A 23,950-nucleotide genomic window follows, 5' to 3' on the forward strand; every position below is an offset into this window, starting at 1 on the left:
AGAAGGTATATGTCGAATCACAAACGGAAACGTAGAAGTGACGCTATCTTTAATATAAACTTTATGAATGTTATGGTAACATATAAATATTCTGTTGACAAGTAAAATTTAATAGCTTTAGTGTATTTCAAATGATTACTCCACGTCGCTTAACTTGTAATGTAAGTTAGTTCAAATTCCAAATCTTTAATTTGTAAATTCTATTGTACTAAAATAGTGGATAATATTAAAAACTCCAACAAATTTCACATGGATCTTAAATAATTTAAAGAACTTTCATGTATAAAAATGATAGAAAGTACTTGAATTATGTTATTAGTCATTACTAAAATAATTAATGACTATAGTCAAAATGTTGAATTGAATGAAAAGTAGAGTAACTTGAAAGTGTATTTAGTGTTCATTACTTCACTAAAAGCTGCAACCGGTATTTTATAAACATGTTATGTAATATAATATTATAGTTTATTTATATCACTTACATTATTAAATTAAAATAAGGAACAAAAGCTAGAAGCATAATGAAGTTGAATTTTTGCTGCCGTTCAAATAAAAACTAATGAAGTTGAATTTTGGTTCCATTCAAAAGGGGGTGGCGGCGCAACTTGTTGCCCGACTACCTGTCATTGTTTTGTAATTGCCTTTTTCATGTGAAATGAAATTCATCAATTATAAAAAAAAAAAAAAAAGTTCCATTCCGGGGGTGTGGTGTGGGATATAGAAATATAATGACGTTTAATACCACGAGTGTCCAAAACCGTGTCGGTTACGGATAAATTCAACGAATGTGTGTAGGTGTAGCATTTGTTAAACATTTTCCTTTTATTGTGATTTAAGATATGTTTTCTTAAAGTATGCAACTGTTAGAGATGTTTTTTTCTGAACGCCGAAGAATCTTTCAAATGGGTTATTGGCGAAATTCCTAACATCAGGATACACACGTCTTCGAACCAGGGACGCCTCTGCGTTTTATAATGTAAATATTGCATTATCAAGTAGCTAAAAATTGCAACATAAAGACTCAGCTATTAGACTTATGTTAATATCTCAAAATTGGATTCTCCTCAAAAACAAAAACAAAACAATACCTCACTCAATTGATCTTGTCACAAAAACATAAAACAACCAAACAACAAACCTTAACCTTAACCTTAAAGCAAATCAGCAACATTTGATGGCAGCTCTTCAACAGCAACATTATAAAACTTCTGTATATCATAAAGCATTCTCTGATCATCACCGGTCACAAAATTAATAGCAACACCTTTTCTTCCAAACCGGCCACTACGTCCAATCCGGTGGAGATAATTCTCCGGCTGCGTCGGAAGATCGTAATTAATCACTAGAGAAACTTGCTGCACATCGATCCCACGTGCCAAAAGATCAGTAGTGATCAAAACACGTGATGACCCAGAGCGAAACTCTCGCATGATGATGTCACGCGTGTTCTGGTCCATGTCTCCATGGGTGGCGGAGACAGTGTGGTCACGGCTGCGCATTTTGTCGGTCAACCAGTCAACTTTTCTGCGTGTGTTGACGAATATGACGCTTTGAGTGATTGCTAAGGTTTCGTAGAGGTCACACAATGTTTCGAGTTTCCATTCTTCTTTTTCGACGTTGACGTAGAATTGTTTGATGCCTTCTAAAGTGAGTTCGTCGCGTTTAACGAGGATTCGGACTGGTTTGTTCATGAATTTTCTTGTTATTTCCAGGGCCTCTGGAGGCATGGTTGCTGAGAACACTCCCACTTGAACCTTTGTGGGGAGGAGCTGGAATATGTCATAGATCTGAATGCAAACAAATATATAATAATATAAGTGGGCCCATACAAAGATTTGCATGACCAAAAGTGTATAAAGATGATTCGGGCTATGTTTTATCTCTAACGGGTTGGTTCATCCGATAAACAAAAAAGTAAATTACATTTTTGGCCCCTGTGGTTATATCACTTTTACTATATTAGCCCAAAATAAGAATTTTTAACATATTTGCCCCCATGGTCTCTATAACTAACCATTTTGGCCCCTAAGTCTAGAGATCATGGGGCCAAAATGGTTAGTTAATGAGACCATGGGGGCTAAAATGGTTAGACTTAGGGGCCAAAATGGTTAGTTATAGAGACCATGGGGGCAGATATGTTAAAAATTCTTATTTTGGGCTAATATAGTAAAAGCGATATAACCAAAGGGGCTAAAAACGTAATTTACTCTAAACAAAAAAAAATAAACTCAAAACAAAAATAAAAAAATCTAAAAAAAAAAAAAAAAACAAAACAAAAACAAACTTGTCTAATGGGCTGGAAGTGTAAATGGCTGTAGTTGTATTAGAACACTAGCTAATTAAGTAAAGCAAAAAGCATAACGATTAGAAAAAAGTGATCCGAGTCAACCCAACCCGTATAAAATTCATGTGACCTGGCCCATTTCCCAGCTCGCTAGATCAGCCCATTTGCAGCATAGATCTAAGTATAAGCAACGACACGAAAAAAAATGATGAAATATGAACGTACCTGGTCTTTGAAACCGCGTGACAGCATTTCATCAGCCTCATCGAGCACAAACATATTAATGTAGTCTGGTCGAAGTGATTGCCTCCTTAGCATATCAAAAACACGGCCAGGCGTGCCAACAACGACATGAACTCCAGCAGAAAGGATCCTTTGGTCCTCGCGAACACTGGTCCCACCAACACAAGCATGAACCTTGACTCCGAGGTAGTCACCAAGGGCCCGCATGACTTTCTCGATTTGTTGTGCAAGTTCACGAGTCGGTGCTAAAACCAAAGCCTGGCATTCGATTATGTTATAATCGAGTTGTTGAAGGATACCAGAGCAAAATGTTGCAGTCTTTCCTGTGCCTGATTGAGCTTGTTGGATCACATCAAGACCCTTGGTGAAGGGAACAATTCCCCTTTGCTGAATTGCTGATGGTTTCTCAAATCCTACAACATTTCAATGATTAAATACCATCGATCAGCTGATTAAAATAAGGGTGTGCATATTCACACACCAAGTGGGACCCCCTTATATACGTCACGTACAGGTTTGTACATGGCATATAACCTTTTTCATTTTCCAAGATAATCTCTGATTGTGTCGTATCATGGTCCTATACGCAGCCCAAACCAGGGGTAAAATGGTCATTTTTACCCTTTGTATACACTACGTATAGGCCCTATATATAAAGTTTTTTTATACAATATATATGGATTTAGCAAGGAAGGAAAATGGGTTGGTATACCGTATGCATAAATACCCCTCAAGAGGTTTTCTTGCAAATCCATGGCATCAAAACTATCATAAACCTCATCATATGAAGTAAAAAAATCTTGGCCATCTGCTGAAAGTCTGTATAATAAAAATATATTATTAGATCACTTTCACTTGTACAGTTTCCATTTGCAAATATTGTATGTAACAACTTACAAATCATTCATTTTTGAATCATAGTGACGGGCGTCAAACTGAGAAACATCTGATAACACACCAGCCATGACTACTGTAACACCAAATAATATATATCAGTTTTCCATGTTTAGAGTTATATGTAATTACGATTTTGATCTGCTGATTATTATTATTACTATTATTTTAGCGTATATAACAGCTTAATTAGATCCACAAAAAGATTGTTACAATTTTCATAGATCATAAGTGAGATCCATCGATCGATCATGTAAATTTTATTAATTTTTTAATTCATAAAAGATATCTGAAATGCAACATTTAGATGATCAATAACATAAAATACTCCCAGGGTTGAGCATGAACATAATAATCATATTTCCACAAAATCGATCAGCCGAAAATCAACAGTCACATAGATTGAATATCATTCATGAATGTAGATCGAAATCGAAAACGAAATATAATCATAAAGACATGAAAAAACCTGGAGATATGATGATGAAGAGAGAGTGGTTTTTTTTTTCTTCCAAACTCCTCGGATCTACTACACCGTGGAGTTGAGAAAAACAAACTAGAAATGGAGGTTTTATACTGTTTGATTGATTCAAGGGACTTCACTTCCCATGGAGGAGAAGAAGTTACTTTTTTACCCTTATTTTCTATATTACATTCCAGTTTTTCACTATTAAAAAAACAAGCATCAAAAAAAAAAAAAAAAAAACCGTCAATCCGTAGATAATTTTATTCTAATTCCCTAAGTAAAATCATTTTTTTAAAATTATTTTTCCATGATTTTGAGTAATCCAATGCTAACCATATTCACTGTTTTTTGTAGTTTTTGTTTCATATATTTGTAATTCAAACATTCCATTATATGTTATAAAGCTATTTCGATATTGTTTGAGGAGCTGCCGTTCACTGAAATAGTAATTTTCAATGTACACATAGTTGGATGTTGTAAATTTCACGTAAATAATAGTTTTAATAGTTTAAATGTAGTAAATTTCACGTAAATGAATGCACACATAGTTTGAATGTTGGTAAATTTCAAGAACCTGTCCCAACAAACGGGTACAACACAAGTTAAATCCGTTCAAGTCTGTCGTTTAAACGAGCTTCGTTTGGAAACTTGTTTGGGCACAACAAAATACAAACTATTTTCAAACACACATGAAAAAGTAGACCAAAAAACTAACCACAAATACATTATAATAATTATACCAAAAGATGAAATAATAAACAAATCCGCATCCGGGGTACACAAATATAATAAGTTCCAAATATCTTAGAACACCATGTCATACATTAAACTTAAAACAACCAAAACCGATAGATTTCAAAAAACAGGTTCTAACCTTTGACCTTTCTTACTTAAACAAGCCAGCCCAACATCCCAAGATCATTTTCTAAATCAGATCAGCAACATTGGACGGCAACTCCTCAACCACCACATTATAAAACTTCTGAATATCAGCAAGCATCCGTTCATCATCCAACGTCACAAAATTAATCGCAACACCCTTTCTCCCAAATCGCCCACTTCGTCCGATACGGTGAAGATAATTTTCCGGTTGTGTAGGAAGATCATAATTGATCACAAGTGACACTTGTTGGACATCAATACCACGCGCCAAAAGATCAGTGGTGATCAACACACGTGATGAACCAGATCGGAACTCACGCATGATGATGTCACGGGTGTTTTGGTCCATGTCACCGTGTGTGGCGGAGACTGTGTGGTCTCGGCTACGCATCTTGTCGGTCAACCAGTCAACTTTTCGTCGGGTGTTGACGAAAATGACACTTTGTGTGATTGCTAAGGTTTCGTAAAGATCACATAGGGTTTCAAGTTTCCATTCTTCCTTTTCGACATTGACGTAAAACTGTTTGATACCTTCTAGGGTGAGTTCATCACGTTTCACAAGGATTCTTACGGGTTTGTTCATAAACTTTCTTGTGATTTCGAGGGCTTCAGGTGGCATGGTTGCAGAGAACACTCCAACCTGAACCTTTGATGGCAACAGCTGAAAGATATCATAGATCTGAAAAAAAATCATGTCAAAATCATAATGCGGGACAATTTAATAACAAAATAAGATACGAAAACAAGACCTGATCCTTGAATCCTCTTGAAAGCATTTCATCAGCTTCATCCAACACAAACATCTTGATGTAATCAGCACGTAGTGACTGCCTCCTAAGCATGTCGAAAACACGTCCAGGTGTACCAACAACAACATGGACCCCAGCTGAGAGGATGCGCTGGTCCTCACGAACACTGGTTCCACCCACACAAGCATGAACCTTCACACCAAGGTAGTCACCAAGGGCCCGCATAACTTTCTCAATTTGCTGTGCAAGCTCACGGGTTGGAGCCAGAACCAAAGCCTGACACTCCACTACATTGTAGTCAAGTTGCTGAAGAATACCGGAGCAAAAGGTTGCTGTCTTTCCGGTTCCTGATTGAGCTTGTTGAATTACGTCAAGACCCTTGGTGAATGGGACAATTCCCCTTTGTTGAATTGCTGATGGCTTTTCAAAACCTACAAAAACAAATTTCAACAACTGAACAACTAGTTTTAAAACCGACTCATAGAATAAATGCAAAAAATGTGTACTGACCGTATGCATAGATGCCTCTTAATAAGTTTTCTTGCAAACCCATAGCATCAAAGCTATCATAAACCTCGTCATATGATGTAAAAAAGTCCTGTCCATCAGTAGAAAGCCTGTAGCACCAACAAAGGTATGCCATCAGCATGTGGAAGACATGTTTTAAACCACTTTTTCATTGCTTTTTGATAAATAGAACTGTCAACATCTGAGGTAGCTAATATGTACACACACAAACACACACATTGTGACAAACTTACAACTCGTTCATTTTTGAATCAAAGTGACGAGTGTCAAACTGAGAACCTTCTGGTGCTGCGCCTGCCATGACTGCAAATAGCAAAAGTGCAAAACCAACAATTAATAACAACACTTTTTCATAAAAGTGTAACAAACTTTAAAAAAAATAGAACTAAACACACATATAAAAGCATATGTATGCATAAAAATACACTCGTCTATATCCAGTTTATCCTTCCACAAACTTTAGAAGCTTTCATAGCAACAGCTAGTACGAATTTTTCGAACACAGCACACACCATTACTACAACTTTTTAAATTACAAAACGAAAACATTGAATGGACGCATACGATTGCATACACTGATTTCCATCTAATAAAAACTTTTTCGAACCAAAACCGTAATCCTCAGGCCGTCAAGACTAAAGCATGAATATCTTTTAAAATTATTACAAATAAACTAAACATATATCAGAATATTTTTAACAAGATTTGCACATTCCTTAAGTTTACATGCGTTTTTAATGATCAGGACGTCCACCAGTCCTAACAGATAAATCAAAACTAAAACTCTCTTAACCACCTTAACTCAACAAGTTAATTCATCAACTATAAAACATCTAATCTTCAGATTATAAACCAGAAACTTTAGAGTTAATATATCTTAACTGATCTACTACATCAATCAACGATTTAACTGTCAACATAAAGTAAGATTACAGCAGAACATAAAGAAACAAAGCTATATAATACATGATGAACAACGATCTACATATACAGAAAACTCAGATCGGAAAACATATGTATATGAACAAACAAATAAACACAAAATCAGATTAACTGAAAGTAAACAGAGAGAAATTAGGGATCTGAATCACCTGATTCGAAGATTGATGAAAAGATTTAGAAGAGAAAGCGAAGAGATTTTAGTGGAGGCTTTTTAGGGTTTTCTCAAAACTCCTCGGAGTGGCCGTGGAGTTGTTGAGAGAGTGAAAGATGTTTGAGATGTGTATTGAAAGACAAATCTTACCCTACTTTTGCTCTTTTATTTTTACTCTTTTCCCCCTCTTTTTCCTTTTAGTTGATACTTTTGCCCCTCGTGTGTTTTTTGTTGACGATTTTGCCACTTGCTTTATTAGGTTTCGTTTAGAAAATTATTGTGTGCGTAGACGTGGATGCTACGCAGAGGGCACTAATTGTTTGTTTTTTTATGGGTATTATTCTTTTTTGGTAAGGAAAAGACACCCGTTGATTTTGTTTGGGTCGGTTATGTCACCGTCATCCTACCCTATTGCTTCTTTTCTTCTTGAATGTGCTTTCGAAAATCCATGTTAATAACAAGGGTAAATTACACTTTTCGTCCTTTATGTTTGTATTATATTGCAATAGATAATAATTACAGTTACAGTCCTTTTTTTAAAACTCGTTACACCCTACGTCCTTTAGCACTAACCAGACTAAGGGGCTGTTTGGTAGCCTCTTAATGATCATTCAGATGCTACCTCTTAATGGTTTAAAACCTCTAAATGAATAAGAGGTAACCTCAAGTCTGAATGGTTAAGAAGTAACCTCTGAATGGTAAATCATTACATGTCACATTCTTCTACATTCTCATTGGTAAAATTCTTAATAGTTCCATTAAGAGGTAGCCTCTTAATGGCATTCAGAGGCTACCAAACAGCCCCTAAGATTTTAAGTTAAATATTGCATGTGCCCTACAATTATTGAAGTTAAATGGCAATCTGATACAAACATAAAGGACGAAAAATGAAAAATGTAATTTACCCTAATAATAATAATTTTTGTATTAAATAAAGAGAATAAGACTAATAAAATGTCAATAAATATCATATTCAATTAGAGATTAAGAAATAATTAAAAATACGTAGGGACAATTTTGTGAATAGCGTAAACAATAAATAGGCTCATAAAGACACGAAAGGGCATTTTAGTCAATTGCATAAGGCACACAATACAAAATCAATCTCTAGACGCTAAGATTTTGCAAAAGTTCTATATCAAAAAACAAAAAAAGCTAGCATTTCTAAAAAAGTAAGCCTCATCCTTCAAAAAAGATTGGTAATGTTCTTCAACATGTTGACAAAATAAACATCATCCGTTACAAATTGATCTATTAATGCTTCTCATAGGGATGGTAGTTTTGACAAAAACATGTTAAAACGACATAAAGCGACTCGTGTCATAAACAGGTTGACACGTAATAATATGTTGAGGGCCCAATAGCGTATGCATTGTGACCCTAACAATTTACAAACCAAACTTCTCCAACCCACCACCATCGTTCACTCGAGCCTCAAGTTACAATTTGGGCTTAACAGGTTCATCTCTTCACCACCAACCCACCACCGTCGGCAAAACTCGAAACTCCACTCAAGCCAACCTTGATTACATAGTCCCCTGAGCGCCAGTCCCATCACTCTGGCCTCTGATTACTGATTGTTTACATTTGGGAAAACCGTATCTTCAAAAGGTGTACATCTAGTTTGTAAAATGTTCTACTGGAGTACCAGATGATAGAGATATACACTCAAATGTTTGCTCACAGTATTGCACATGCTTTGAGCTGTATATACCAAGTATAATCACGCATGTACAATAACCATATTTCTATCGCATACATAGTCACAAAACACAAACATAACATAAAAACCACATTGATGGTTAACTCGTAAATGTACAATGGTGCACAATACTATTATCGGTTCACTACGTAATTGTTCATAACAAGAAGCCAGGCTTGATGGTCAACTACTCAATGTCGAGTAAAGTCAGATACCTGAATCCTAAAAACCAAATACACTGGTAGATCAAAATCTACCAACAGTTTTAGCTTCTTGTTGCAGATGATGCAATACTCGTTTACTGACTGCTTTGAAACTTGCATTCGAAAAAAAAAAACTTCATTTATAACGGAATGAACATAAATGGCTTCCAAATTGAGAGATAACATCTACTACACCACCATAACCAGCAACACAGATAACCTGCAAAAACAGACAAAAAGGTGAAAATTTTGACTTTTGAGGCCAAACCCATGACTTTCTATTTTGAAGTTGACATTTCTGGTATTTATAACCCCCCCCCCCTTTCCGTCCTCCAAGAATTGACGGTTACAACTAATTCTCCCATTTTAAGCTTTAATGACTGCTTTCGTCAAAATATGAAAGTTTTAAAACTAATTGAGATTTTAAAATTCATTAAAAATTTATTGTGAAATTGGCAAAGTAGCAGAAATCGACATTGTCCAAACTAACAAGAAGATTTAGAAATGAGGAACGTACACCCGATGAATGTAAGGAAACAGAAAATGTTGACTGAGGTACACATTGTATCTGGGACAGCACAACACCATTTACGTCATATCTACTCAGAACTGGTTCTGCTCCCACAGCTAATATCTGGAAATAATTGACAAACTTCAATTAGAAAAAAAAAAAAAAAAAACAACCTTCACATAACCCACAAATTAAAATAAATTAAATCACTAACTTGATTATCATCAAAGCATATATCTTGGATACAAGCACGTGTCGTGATCCCTGAAATTCTTTCAGAAGCAGAAAGATTCCACACAGATAAATTTCGCCCAGAGCCGCAAGCCTATAATAAATATATGTTCAATGTTACTTAAAAAACAAAAATTGAAACACATGTGAAGGTATGCTTTCACATCAATTTAGTATACATAAAAAAGTTTATTTCCTTACCAACCACTTTTCATTAGCATCAAGAGCAATGCAACTGACGTATGAAAAGAACTCTTTCGATTTCTTATCTTTTCCTGGCTCAATTACATTAGTACACTTTCCACTTCTGCAATCTGCAATAAACCCATTTGACTCGTTTCCTTTTCAACTTTATTTTTAAATTAACTTGTTTGACCCATATAGAGATAAGAAGAAGTACTTACCCCAAATTCTGGCTGTTCCATCCTCTGAGCCAGTTATAATCTACAAACAGAGCAGTGCAAAACAAGATTAACAACTAACAGAATACATTAAATGAAAACATAATCTTCCTATACTAATAAACAAAAATCTTTTTTGGACACGTGTCACTCTCTGGTGCCTCCTCCCTTTTAATAATAGTATTACATATTAATTGTATACACAAAAAATATAATATAATATTAATTAATATAGTTAGAGATAAACGTCTACATTCAAATTTAATTAACAATTATCTATAACAAATATAAATGTATCAAATAATATAATAAGTATAATATTATTTAATATAGTTAGAGATAAACGTCTAAATTCAAATTTCATTAATAATTGTCTATAACAAATATAAATGTATCAAATAATATAATAAGTATAATATTATTTAATATAGTTAGAGATCAAACGTATAATTTCAAATTTAATTAATAGTAAATTACTTTTTGAGACCCTATGTTTTAGTGGTTTTAACCACTTCAATCCAAAATCAACAGGTTTAACACCTTGAGTCCCTAACCGCTCATTTACACCCTCTGTAAAAAATTCAAAAAAACCTTTTGTAAGGTTGAGTTCTCTAAGTTCTCACAACTCGTAGAAGTTTTCATTTTACCCTGACCATATATATTTGTTAAGATAAAATATATTATTTGGATATAAACAATAATTACTAATAAAGTATCAAATCACATGTACAAGTAACGGAAATTTAACTGTTCTTTTGTTTTACTAGTTTATCTAAATAAGTCATTTCATTAATAAGGATTATATACAAATTTATAATTTACATTTTTTGTCATTCAACCCGTGTAATACACGGGGTTGTAAGCTAGTTAAGTAGAATAGAAAAAAAGAAAGGATTAGCATAATACCTGATTACAAGAATTCCGAGCAACAACAGAATGTAGATAACCAGCATGCCCTTTAAAAGTCATTTTGATTTTAGATTTCTCCTGAAAACGCAATATAGAACTCCATTTAACTTGACAGAGAAAAGAAGAAAAAAATTCTATGTACTTGAAGATTTAATCACCTTCAGAAAATACATACCACATCCCAACAATAGGCACAAGAATCACCAGCAGCTGCATATATGGAACCTCCCTATGGTACATGAAAACTGAACTCATATCTTACATACAAGTTTATGTAGTTCGAAATACTGATAAATGTTTTTAAGAAACCTGAGTATCAACAGCAATAGCATTAGTTTCAGGGATAGGAGAAAGAGCACCCCAAGGACCTCTGCGGAGAAGAAGAAAAAAACATAAGTTAGAACGAATACATAAGTAAATTATCATAGTTTTAAGTTTATGTGACTAGCTTATGTTGAGGATTTGCTAAGTCAAGTTGCGGCTTCAAAAGATCACCTGCAAAAATAACATGTGGTTCATATAGTAGATATTTGTAACTTAATATCTCATACATTCACAAAGAATAAATTACCATGCGATAAACTATCCTGCTTTTCTTCCAAAATATCCATCCACTTCCATCCTCGAATCCGACCGTCATCACCACAACTAAACAAAAAAACACAAGTTCACAATATTTAACATCTTTCATTAAAAGTTTAAAACTAACACTTGAAGACAGAGTTATAGCGTTGATCCTCCAACATAAATCGTTACATAAAGAACATGAATGCAAAACTAATTCAAAGAAATTATACAGCATTCATCGTTTTTATCTTCTCCAAACAAGGGAACGTAAATCAATCTGCAACTATGGTCCCCTTTACTAAATCTGCAATGTTACTGCTGTATATAGTATGTATCAGAGTTGTCAAAAGCGAGCGCTTTTGGCGCCTAGGCGTTTTTTCTGGGCGATTCGCATTAAATGCGCTTCTGGTTCCTAGGTAATTATAGCGCAGACAGCTTCATCCCATGCGTATTTATTATTTCCTGCTTTTTATTTTTTTTAATTGGTAATTTCCACTATTTCAGCAGTATTTATAGGGTTGCAAGTTTAACTTCGTATATCACATTATCACCAAGATTATTCAGCCCTTAATATCAGGACTGTTCAGTTCTTGTTATCAATATTCAGGTTTGTAATATTCCAGTTTATCTCAGTTTCTTGTCTTACGATTATGTGTTTCTTACTAACAAGATATATGAATATTGTTGTAACAAAATATAGAAAATGGCTGATGCTGGACCCTCAGAATACAGGAAGACTGACCCTGGTTGGAAGTATAATTTTGTGGTAAATTCCAACGACAAGAATGCCATCACATGTAAATTCTGCCAAAAAGTGACAAACTTCATCAAATCGGAGGTAATAGAAACGTGAAAGATTGTTCTAAGTGCCCTCAGGAAGTTAAAGAGGAGTTAAAGGCTTATATTATAAGCCAAAAAGCAAAGAAAACCAATGAGGGCTTGCGTGACATGGAAGACGAGCCAGAAGATGATGGGGTAATGGAGATGCCTAACCTCCAAAACAAGAGGATGAAGACTAATGTAAAGGGGCCATTGGATATGTATACCACACAAGGTAATGAATTTCTGATGTTTATCTCTTTTTTTTCTGTTTTGTTGTGAGGTGTTTGTATGATTGTAATTTACTGTTATTGCTTATAGGTAAAGGCAAAACTGTTCAAAAAAACATAAAAGATGCATTTGATAAAGAGATTAGAGGCAGAACCATACAAACCATTGCTGCATTTTTCTACCAGGCAGGAATAGCTTTCAATGTTGCTAAAATGGACAGCTTCAAGGACATGATCGCTGCTGTTGGAAACTACGGGCCGCATCTAAAGCCTCCTAGTTACCATGAACTACGTGTTCCTCTCCTAATGAATGAGGTACAGAAGGTGGAAGAGTGGGTTGAAGGACATCAATCTGAGTGGTCCAAGTTTGGCTGTTCTATCATGTCGGATGGATGGACGGATAGAAAACAAAGAACATTGATTAATTTTCTGGTGAATGGTGCTAAGGGAACAGTCTTTATGGAGTCGGTTGATGCTTCTTCCTATATGAAGACGGGCGAAAAAGTGTTCGAGCTTTTAGATAAATTTGTGGAAAGAATTGGTGAAAAGAATGTGGTTCAGATTATAACAGACAATGGAAGTAACTTCAAGTCAGCAGGTTAGTTTAAATGTTCATGTTTTCTATAATTTTTAGCATAGTATAATCATAATTTATTTTTCATCACATTCCTTAGGCAAAATGTTAATGGCGAAGAGGAAAAATCTTTTTTGGACACCTTGTTCTGCCCACTGTCTGGATTTAATGCTTGAAGATATTGGTAAGATTGAGAAGATAAAAAAAACAATTGAAAAGGGTATTTTTCTGGTTGGTTATATATATAACCATAGTATTGTTCTAAACATGATGAGAGAACATACAAAAAACGCTGAGTTAGCAAGATGTGGAGTAACTAGGTTTGCAACAACGTTTCTCACCTTACAAAGCTTGCAAAAGCAAAAACCGGCGTTGAGAAACATGTTCGCAAGTGAACAATGGACCAGCGGAAAATGGGCTAATGAACGAAAAGGACAAAGAGCTAATGACATAGTTTTTACTCCAACATTCTGGAACAATGTCCTTTTAACTCTCAAAATCATGGGTCCTCTTGTGAAAGTGCTTCGGCTTGTGGACAATGAGAAGAAACCCGCGATGGGATATGTGTATGAAGCCATGGAAAGGGCCAAACTTGCAATTGCAGCAGCTTTGGGCAAAGATAGCAATGAATACATTCTTGTATCCGAGATAATTGACAAAAGGTGGAACTGTACACTTCACCATCCCTTACACGCAGCGGGTTACTACTTGAACCCGGAGTTTTATTGCTACAATGAGACGATTGAGAGTGACAAGGAAGTAACAGTTGGACTGCACGATTGCATTAACAGACTTGTCCCTGAGAAGGCCAAGCAAGATTTGATCATGGCTGAATTGATTCAGTGGATTAACCAGGAATTTAAAATATAATATACGTAATGAATTTCATTATATGTTACAGCTGAGTGGTGGAAATTGTATGGCAAAGGAACCCCCAATTTGCAGCAGTTAGCTATCAGGGTGCTCAGCCTAACATGTAGTGCATCCGGCTGTGAACGGAACTGGAGCACCTTTGAGCATGTAAAAGATCAAACCTTTAAAATATATTTACGAAGTTTCAGTGTTATCATCTAATATTTTTCATTCTTATCAGATTCATTCAAAGAAAAGGAATCGGCTAGAACACAAAAAACTGCATGATCTTGTGTATGTTAAGTACAACAACATGCTTAAGAATCGACGTGATTCGAATGCAGCCTATGATCCGATATCCTTGGAAGAAATTGATGATAGTAATGAATGGTTAACCGGGCAGATGGCTGACGAACGGGTTTTTGATGATGATGGAAACCTGACTTGGAATGTTGTAGCAGAGGCAAGTGGTGCTGGAGAGGTTAGGCGAACAAGATCTTCGCAGCCTTCATCTTCAAAACCAGCATCTTCAAAGCGTACTTTAATTGATGAAGATAGTGAAGAAGACCAAGTGGAGGAAGCTGAACCGTATGTAATTGAAGTTGATGACACATCTGATGGTTTTGATGATTGATGAAGATGATACTTTTGATGATTGATGAAGATCTTTTGGATTTCAAGTAACTTTTTGTTTTAAGAGTTTGAACATTTCTGTTTTACGTGTTTTGTTATCTCAGAATTTTGAAGTGCTAGTATTAATGTTATGGTTTTCGTTTTGAGTACTTTATTCCCTTAATGAACTTTCATTTTTATATTTAAGTGCGCTTTTTTTTTCTCGGGCCCACGCTTTTTTTGCGCCTATCGCCTAGGCCCTAATCGGTGCCTATGCGCCTAGAGTGCGCTTCGCGCCTTTGACAACTATGGTATGTATTGTTTTCAAAGTAAAATAAATATGATTTTTCTAACAAATCACACTTGATTGTTGAACGGAGAGAGTATTTTGAAAACTACACATGTCTAAACAAACAAAAATAAAATTATCTATACGTTAGCAAGCTTACCTCAACAACAAGGAATCTTCAGCATCACCATAGAACTTGACATCATAAGCAGGCCCATCATGCCCATGAAGTAAACAATGTGGTTCAGCTACAAATAAACTAAAGAAAGCCACAATAAGCACACTGTTAAGGGGCGATTATTATGTGTAATGAATCATAAAGAAAATAGTGTTTGGTTTGGGTGTGCTTCTGCAGTATGAGGTTGTAATATACAATAATAATCACATTTAATCAGTTCCACCTAAATGCATTTTCAGATCTTAAAAAAAAGGCTTTGTTTGTCTAACCACTACTTCCAATTCATAAAAGAAGAATTAAAAATAACTTACTTTTGAGCCCTAGAATTCCCAAAACCTGGTGACTGCAAAACCAAATAAAAACACTCTTAACATATAGATACACAAATATTGAGAGAGAGAGAGAGAGAAAGAAAAGTATGTTGTGACATACGAGGGAGGAGATTAGAGAGGACAAGGAGTAGGTTGCGATGGAACCATCGCTAGAGGCAGCCACGATGAAATTAGGGTTAGTAGGAGAGGGGGAGAAGACGGTACGGAAGATGGTGAGGGATGTGGATTCCCTGTCTGCTAAGATGCTGTCTCTGTAGGCGTCTTCATCCCACTGCCTGCAGTCTCCACCCTCTACCACCGCCATTTTTATTGATCACTGCTGGTGGTGGTGTTGCACCAAAGGTTTTTTAGCTGCTTCCAACACTGCACTATTAGACCATCCACAGCCTAAAAATGTGCTGCTAGACACCTAGCACATCACAAAAATACTCATACTTTAAAAACACTCCATTATTGTTTGACCAATCAGAAGCTTCCAAGTATTGTTTGACCAATCAGAAGCTTCTAAGTATTATTTTTTGTTTTACTTTTTTAAAAGATAATAATTTGGTAATCATTGATGGGCATTATACTACTACACCCATATATGAAAAACGTCCCATAATGACCCTTTGCTAACTGGGCTGTCAGATGACGCAAAACGCCCAAAATTGAAACATTATCATTACACATGGTCTTATACCCAAAAACATTAGCACATCATAACCATCTTTAAAAAAAATCCATCTCTATCTATGTTATATATACCTAAAAGGACAAGGTGGCCCACAATTTGGTTGTTTTTAGTGTTTTTATAAGAAAAACATATAGGCACAAAAACTAGGTCCACAATAAGTAAAAATGGATAATATGGAAAAATGAGTAAAAGTAATACCCAAAAAATATTATTGTGAATGCTCTTTAATGTTATCATAGTAAATAAAATTACTAAATCTTCCATTAAGGTTTTTCTTTTAACTAACAATTTTTTACTTCTAAATACCGTTTAATTTTATCGTTACCTGAATTTAAACCTACGTCATTTTTGCAACACCATTTACTTCTAAATACCGTTTAACTTTGTCGTTGCCTGAATTCAATCCCAATGACAAACATCATATCACTAAAGCGCTAGGTCATTAGCATTAGTTGTGAGATCAAATATGACATACGTACTCAAGTATAGTTAATTACCTAATGGAATATAATGTGTCAGTTACTTAGCCACAACTTTTTTTTTTTTGTTACCAATAGATTTCTAATGCTGTATCTTCATTTGGATTGTTTGCATGTGGTTTGGTTTTGAGTTTAGAGTCTTATTGAAGCCCGCCTCTCTATCTATACAGATAGAAATAAAGTTTGTTAATTAATACGTACATAGGTATAAAAACTACCGTTGCATCTAGTAACCACTCGTTTGGTTGTAAAAAACATAATACTTCTATAAAGATATTTGAACTGTTTTGGTCATTTGATGGTTTGTTTATTTTGTAAAATGCGACAACTCTTACGATTATGATTATTAGGTACCAAAGCTGTAGGGGAAGATGTGGATTTACCACCACTATGTCCAGGTGCTTATTATGACATTGACGAAGGTAACACTCTATTGTTTTGAGTTACGAAACTAATTAAGATCTTGCTTAAGCTTGAGTTTCATATTCTTGGAAAGCAATCTGATATTACTAATTATATGTGTATTTTTTTTTTGTCAAAAGTAAGAAAAAGGTACCCAGGTATTGGAATCCACCTACTTGATATTGTGCTACTATTGGGCGAAGATCGTCGCCTAGTTGAAAAAGTTGCCGGAGAGTCTATTGAAGCTGCTTTGCGTCGGATGCGTCGTGTTAAAGCTAATGATGAAGGCTTGAAAGAGGTATGCATAGGTAGTTGGTATTTGATCTTTTATTTTGTAAAATCAATGATATGATTATAATAAGTAACTAACTACATATTTTTGGAACAATTTATAGGCTGCAAAGCTGAAGTGATTCGATGATCCTGCTCTCGACTGTTTGATTGGGTTGTTGGTAAAACTTATAAGTTATAACATATTTCAAATGTTTTGTACTTATACTTGACAAGAAGTAGAATTACAATCGACGGAGTTGAAAGGATTTTAAGACTTCGATGTATTCAGCTATGTGTCTTGTGGCTTCCTAATCCTACTTCTTAATATATAACGTTTTCTGAAGTATGGTCCCAAATTGTTTGTTATTATACTTGTAAAACATATCATCCAAGACGATATCAACTAGTTTTTTGCCCACACGCGTCTTGTGTCAGGCTTTCAACCTGAATGCGGTTTGATCCAATATCCAACCCGCTCAACATGTCCATCTTGCCACCTCTAAATCATACAGCGTTAGAGCCGATAGAAATACGACCCAGCCGGTTTTTTTTTTTTTTTAAATATCATTATGTTATCCTCAGTTTTTTTTATTTATATGTATTTAGCAGACTATTTAGATTTTGATTTTCAGGGCCGTTCCTAGGTTTTTGGAGACCCTAAGCGAACTTTGAAGTGGAGGCTTTTTTTTGCAAAATTACCCTTTCAACATATTTAGTAACAAAACTCTCATCCTTTACCCGGGCTTGGGACCGGCAATTATAAACTAAAAAGTTTATAGTTGGCGAAGTTAAAAAAAATTGGTTGAAAGTTGTATGTTTTGTATAAATTAAGTATACGTTTAAATAAAATTGAATTTTCTAGCTTTAACCAAGGTAAATTGTTTAATGAAAGAATCGTAATCAAGTTCTTCTAAAAAATCTCTTTCAATTAACCCTAAACAACAAATTAAAAATATACAAACAACCAAGCCTAGTGTCTAAATAACAAGACCAGTAATAAGCATTAATTCCCTATACAACAACTTGATTCAGAAAAATAGTAACTTATGAAAGAAGAATGAGGATATCAGATATCTAACCTGCTGAATAAGCCCTAATTCCCGAATCAATCAACGTCTACCACAAATTAATCAACGCCTGCCACTGCCACAAATCGAAGAACTGAATCGAACTTCGAAGAACTGATTCACTGAATCGATTATCAAAGAACTGATGATTTAATCGAACAACATATATTTTCGTAATCGAAGAACTGATTCACTGAAGAACATATATTTTCGAACAACGTCTGATTTAATCAGTAATCACACGGTTTGGTTTGTTTGAAATCGAAGAAGTGTTTGTAATCAAATGGAAGAACTGAAGAAGATATAGATGTAAAAAAGCAAAAAGAGCCGTTACCGACCTTTGTTCTTCAATTTCATCTGGACATCATCTGCAGCCGCGGTTTGGTTTGGTTTGTTTGAAATCGAAGATCTGTTCGGATTCTGCAGCCGCGACCTTTCCGTTCTTCAATTCATCATCTGCGCGTGTGTTTACGCCTTGCCTTTTGTGTTTGGATAGTTTGGACGGGCTTTCATGTTTGGGCTGTTTGCTTTAAAAATTAAAACTCAAAATGGGCCTAGTATAGGAAAAACCCACAACAAGGCCTTTCAAATTGGGTGGCCTAGACCTGTGCCTAGGGTCGGAAGCCCATTGGGCCGGCCCTAATTTTGAATAGAAATGTTCAAATCAAATTGATCTTCAGCACTTTATTGTTATGATGCCTTTGCATTTGTACTTCCCTCATCAGTTAGGAGCTTTCAAGAACCCATGGTACACACAATGGAGAAAACTTTTGCTAGGCCCTTACTAATTAGACCCTTTTCACATATTATGCTGCTAATAAAAAATATCACGTGTATTCCAAATAACCAACTTTAAGGTGATTAGGAACACACGCCAAAATGAAACACCCTTGATCGGCGGTCGTGGCTGTGTTGCACAAAAGTTTTTGGTGCTTCAGCACTCCATTGTTATTGTTGTTATCTGACAATAATTTTTATATCTAAATACCCCGTTTAATCTTATAGTTACACTATTTTTGTAGAGGGAAACATTATACCACTAGAATACTAATCTTTTATTAAGTTGTGCACACTAAAACGACATAAGAGCAAAGTATCCACAATGTAATACTACCCAAACCTCTATCTTAGCGTCACATTATATTTTAAAACTTTCCTCTGAAAATTGTAACCTTTTCTACGACGACAAATCTTGGTTACAAACTCCACCCACAATGTTCATCCAGACTTCTCCAAACCATCCACATTGTAGATGCTCTAACAATTAAACTATTTTTTAACTTTAATAATTATATTATAGCATTTAACGTGTAACAACTCTAGATCACCTTGTTTTGGCCGAGAATGTTTAGCCTGAAATAGTTAATTGTTTACATTCGATTTGTGATTATATCATATTATCTTAGGGTACCTAGTTTTATTATTGTTACAATTGTGATGTTTACGGTATTGGCTAGCTTTGGTCAACGTTTCTTACAAGTAGGTCAACCCAAAATATAATCGATTCTCAGGCCATGTCACAAATTGCCACTCTTGATACGTCTTTGTAGATTTTTTGTGGGTTTTTGTTAAAACCTCAATAAGTTAAACCCGAAAACAATAACTACAAAGACATTCACATTCACTATTTGTACGGAAGGTGTTTTAAAGTTTTAGCAGCAAGAGAGCAAACTTAGACTTAATATAAAACTACCACCTTCATAATATGTAACAAGCTAACTAACGACACAAAAACGCCTTCACCAAAGTTTTTAATCACATAATAATACTTCACTGTGCTATGCCACCATCACCACTTCACCACGAGAACCTGCCAGAAATAGTATGTTAGAGACTTAGAGGCGTTCATCAAGACAAAGACAAGAAAACTAACAAGTAACTGTAAACCAGACCAATATAAACCGATTTGAACATACCAGATTGTAAACAAACAAATTTAGGATATTTTTTAGTTTAAAAGATGAAAATAATGTTGTTTCAAGTTTGCTTTTCAAAATACTGGTCAATGGTCAATGACCCTTTTTTAAAAAAAAAAAAAAAAAATCCTGAACCAAAAACTGAATTGAGAATCGTTTATCGACACGAAACCCGATAACCACACTCAAACCAAGCCAAATGAAAACGCTGGTTCCGATTTGGTCTTGGGTTTTGTCAGATCAGAGCATTTTAAGGACAGAGAATGTGGAATATTACATTTTTCATAAATCTCTTTGGCCAACTGTAAGAAGGCTTCGGCTTCTTCAGCCATTTTGGAGACCCGTTCGGCTTCTTTCACAGCTTCTGCTGCCACAAACGACTTATTTTCTGCTTCAGCAACTTTATACGCGGCAGCAACAGCTGCTTCTTCTAACGTTTCACCAAGATGACTGTTGATTGGACCAGATAGTCTGGGTCGAATCTCTTTGGGCTTTGGAATCGGGCCCTTGGTTCCATTCACTACCTCCCTTCGAAGTCGGTAGCCGTTCTGGACCTAATCACTCGCATAAACTGTTCCTTGTCAAAAACTAATTTTAACAAATACTATATCAAATACTTTGGCAAGATGGATCAAAAACACCACTTACATACAATTCATATTTAAGAACTAAAAAAATCCACTTTCATGTCGAACAATAAAACTTATCCCCAATCCCAATTAAAAAAATGAAACACTTTTATAAAGTTTGACACGAACATAAGACAAATTCACCTTTTCAAGCTTCTCTTGAGAAACAAGCCTTCTTAACCTTGCACTTAACTGTCTCCTAAAATTTGGGTGCACTTCATGTCTTTTCTACATATCACAATTCAGAAATACAACCGGTTACAAATATTCTTAGCCATTAATAACATCATGTATCAGCATAATGTTCAAAAAATCATATTTTGGACAGATTAGTGATTACGTACCTCAATGAAGCTAACCATAGCACTGATATCAGATCCATTTGGATCCCTTAAGGTTGACAGTGCTTCATATATCATAGCATCATAGCTGAATAACGAAACAAAAAAGTTAAATACCTTCCAAATATTTGAAACACACGGATTACAATCAGATAATTATAATGCAAATGTAAATGCAATGTAGGATTGGAAAGCAGCAGAAAGCATGTAAATACCTTGAAGCGGTCTTGCCATCTAGTAAGCATTTGGAAGCATCATCCATATGCACATCTGTAGATACTGGATCAACTACAGCCAGAGCTGAGGGGCCAGGAGCCTGTGACATAGGTGATGGAGTAGCAGGAGAATCTGTGTTACTTTTCGGTTTCGGTGTTCTTGATTTTTCCCTTGGACCTTGGCCGTTTGCACTCACACTCATATTCCGCCATTTATCCTAGAAAGAGATAACAGCAGTTTATACGAATAGTCATATGGCAAAGTTAAGTTGTGATGGCGTATTGAAACGTGGACATCAATGTTTTCAGCGAAAACCTATGACCTAGATTAAAAATACAAATAATGGCCCCAAAAAACTTCAGTGTGGTGGTAGCAATGAATAATGATTCAAGATTAACACCAACATATAACTACTAAAAGTAGGGCTGCAAACAAACCCAACGTTCGGCGGGAAGTTCGTTTGTTTATTAAACAAACGAACACGAACAAGAAATTCCGTTCGCTTAGTTAAATGAACAAACATGAACAGAGTCCGTGTTCGTTCATTTATGTTCATGAACGTTTGGTAACATGTTCGTTTGAGTTCGATAGTGCAGTAGTGATTTTAGTTTTTATTTAGAGTAAATTGCCAAAATTGTCCCTGAGGTTTGGTTATGTTTGCCAGTTTCATCCAAAACAACTTTTTTGTACCATATTGCCATTCACTTTTAGAATTTTTTGCCATTTTCATCCCAAACGTCTAACTTTTTTGCTAAAATCGTCCTTAAGGTTTGTGATTTTTTGCCATTTTCATCCAAATATATGACAGAAAAAATAACCTAAATTAGACATTTGGATGAAAATGGCAAAAAATCTTAAAAGTGAAAGACAATATGGTGCAAAAAAATTGTTTTGGATGAAACTGACAAACATGCCCAAACCTCAGGGACGATTTTTGCAATTTACTCTTTTATTTAAATGCTTCAAAATTCCGACAAATAAAATATTTAATAAGTGTCATTGTATCATATATTATGTTCATTAACGCTTGTTTGTGTTCGTTTGTTTCCATTTGTGTTCATGAACATGAGTTTGTGCTCACGAACAGTTTGTGAACACATATATTTCTTGTTTGGTAAGTATTCATGAACAGTTTGTGAACACATATTTCTTGTTGAGTAAGTGTTCATGAACAGTTTGTGAACACATATATTTCTTAACAAACGAATTGCAGCCCTAATTAAAAGAACAAAGTCTCCTCAAAATTTTATAAATGAATGTTCAATATCAAAGTCCAAAATGCATCTGACATCAGGATTCACAAACAGTAAGTCTAAAACCTAATGGCACGTAGAATGTTTCAGTTCCATAGATCAAACAACTTCTATCCTAAATCCGCAATGTAAGTAGTCTTTTTGTTACAAGTTTAACACGTAATTCATATACTTATCCCAAAACTTATGTAAATTTCGAAACTCATAATTAGCACGTCTAACACCATGTTTATCGTATAATGCGACATGAATAAATCATCCACATATAATCTATAGAAATTAAATCAGAGATAAATACATATATAGAGAGAACCTTGAGATCGATGTTGGAGCGAGAATAGAGGAAGGGATTGAACTCCGGATCCCTTTGGATGTTCTTCCATTTACCGGTGCCATGTTTGGCGACGCCGGCGCGTAGAGCTTCTTCCTCCTCCGCCGTCCACTTCTGCTTTGGATTCCCCATCGCCGGTCGCCGCTCGAATTATTTTTCGCGCTTTTAAACCCTAATTAGAGATGATGTTTATCAGAGAACCTCGCAGGAGAGAACTTTTCCATTAAGGGCAAAACCGATATTTACCCGGTCAATTTTTCAGTTTTCCTTTTTTTTTTCTTCCTTATCAAGTTTAAGTAAAGTACAATTTAAATCCTAATGTTTTATTTACGAGTAAACTACTATTTTGGTACCTAAAGTTTGGTTATTTTTATCACTTTAATCTAAAACTCAAATCTTCTGAATCTGGGTCCCTGTGGTTTCAGTTTTATTGTCATTTTGGTCAAAAAAATAAATCAGACCATATTTGTCTAATAAAATCAAGTTATTTTGTCTTTTTCCTCATTATAATTAAATAATCCCTTTGACCACATAAAAGTACAGACTTATCATCTTCCCCAAACACCCTCCTACGTCGATCCAGCCGCCAAACACCGCCCCGCCTCCTCCTTCTTCTCATCGTCGTCGCCATAGATGGTGGGTGTGCAAGGCTAACACCGGCCCGCCGCTGTGAGAACAAAACTGTTCATCATCATCATCGTCGGAATCGTCTATTTGCTGGAGAAAACAGCTGGATGCGAACCTTAAGAGGCTTCAATCTCTTCTATTCGGGGCAGATATCGCTATCCAGAATGGAGATTACAGTTAGGCTCAACTAC

General features: G+C 35.3%; 3 protein-coding genes across 3 annotated transcripts; all 3 read right to left on the reverse strand.

Annotated features, from left to right (window-relative positions):
• Positions 1-1,028: 1,028 nt before the first annotated feature.
• Positions 1,029-3,498, reverse strand: LOC110886980 (eukaryotic initiation factor 4A-8). Its single transcript, XM_022134870.2, has 4 exons — positions 3,425-3,498; positions 3,240-3,346; positions 2,510-2,940; positions 1,029-1,787 (listed from the first exon to the last, which is right to left on the reverse strand). Exons 1-4 carry the CDS (start codon positions 3,490-3,492, stop codon positions 1,152-1,154), a joined length of 1,242 nt encoding a protein of 413 aa, XP_021990562.1. The 5' UTR covers positions 3,493-3,498; the 3' UTR covers positions 1,029-1,151.
• A 1,087-nt stretch (positions 3,499-4,585) lies between these two features.
• LOC110883614 (eukaryotic initiation factor 4A-15) lies at positions 4,586-18,641 on the reverse strand. Its single transcript, XM_035978443.1, has 19 exons — positions 18,459-18,641; positions 15,650-15,958; positions 15,529-15,560; positions 15,200-15,298; positions 11,668-11,744; positions 11,546-11,591; positions 11,406-11,466; positions 11,272-11,325; positions 11,094-11,174; positions 10,191-10,230; positions 9,988-10,100; positions 9,770-9,880; positions 9,562-9,678; positions 9,192-9,264; positions 6,900-6,956; positions 6,280-6,349; positions 6,029-6,135; positions 5,519-5,949; positions 4,586-5,448 (listed from the first exon to the last, which is right to left on the reverse strand). The coding sequence occupies exons 2-19, from the start codon at positions 15,851-15,853 to the stop codon at positions 4,813-4,815; spliced, it is 2,409 nt and encodes an 802-aa protein (XP_035834336.1). The 5' UTR covers positions 15,854-15,958; positions 18,459-18,641; the 3' UTR covers positions 4,586-4,812.
• Positions 18,642-20,033: 1,392 nt separating this feature from the next.
• On the reverse strand, positions 20,034-23,381 carry LOC110886981 (telomere repeat-binding factor 4). The gene is made up of 6 exons (XM_022134871.2): positions 23,115-23,381; positions 21,548-21,765; positions 21,336-21,420; positions 21,136-21,219; positions 20,640-20,916; positions 20,034-20,256 (listed from the first exon to the last, which is right to left on the reverse strand). The coding sequence occupies exons 1-6, from the start codon at positions 23,262-23,264 to the stop codon at positions 20,225-20,227; spliced, it is 846 nt and encodes a 281-aa protein (XP_021990563.1). The 5' UTR covers positions 23,265-23,381; the 3' UTR covers positions 20,034-20,224.
• Between the last annotated feature and the right edge of the window lie 569 nt (positions 23,382-23,950).

This window comes from Helianthus annuus, chromosome 10, assembly GCF_002127325.2.
Source record: "Helianthus annuus cultivar XRQ/B chromosome 10, HanXRQr2.0-SUNRISE, whole genome shotgun sequence".
Taxonomy (NCBI): domain Eukaryota; kingdom Viridiplantae; phylum Streptophyta; class Magnoliopsida; order Asterales; family Asteraceae; genus Helianthus; species Helianthus annuus.

Coding starts and splice junctions, on each gene's coding strand:
- LOC110886980 (XM_022134870.2), bottom strand. CDS start 3,492: ATGGCTGGTGTGTTATCAGATGTTTCTCAGTTTGACGCCCGTCACTAT. Junction 2,941..3,239: donor GAGGGGTATTTATGCATACG/GTATACCAACCC, acceptor GAAATGTTGTAG/GATTTGAGAAACCATCAGCA. Junction 1,788..2,509: donor CACGCGGTTTCAAAGACCAG/GTACGTTCATAT, acceptor GTTTGCATTCAG/ATCTATGACATATTCCAGCT.
- LOC110886981 (XM_022134871.2), bottom strand. CDS start 23,264: ATGGGGAATCCAAAGCAGAAGTGGACGGCGGAGGAGGAAGAAGCTCTA. Junction 21,766..23,114: donor GCTCCAACATCGATCTCAAG/GTTCTCTCTATA, acceptor ATCTCTTTCTAG/GATAAATGGCGGAATATGAG. Junction 20,917..21,135: donor CTCAAGAGAAGCTTGAAAAG/GTGAATTTGTCT, acceptor GCGAGTGATTAG/GTCCAGAACGGCTACCGACT.
- LOC110883614 (XM_035978443.1), bottom strand. CDS start 15,853: ATGGCGGTGGTAGAGGGTGGAGACTGCAGGCAGTGGGATGAAGACGCC. Junction 11,326..11,405: donor CTATTGCTGTTGATACTCAG/GTTTCTTAAAAA, acceptor CATGTACCATAG/GGAGGTTCCATATATGCAGC. Junction 9,265..9,561: donor TTTCCTTACATTCATCGGGT/GTACGTTCCTCA, acceptor CTGTTTTTGCAG/GTTATCTGTGTTGCTGGTTA.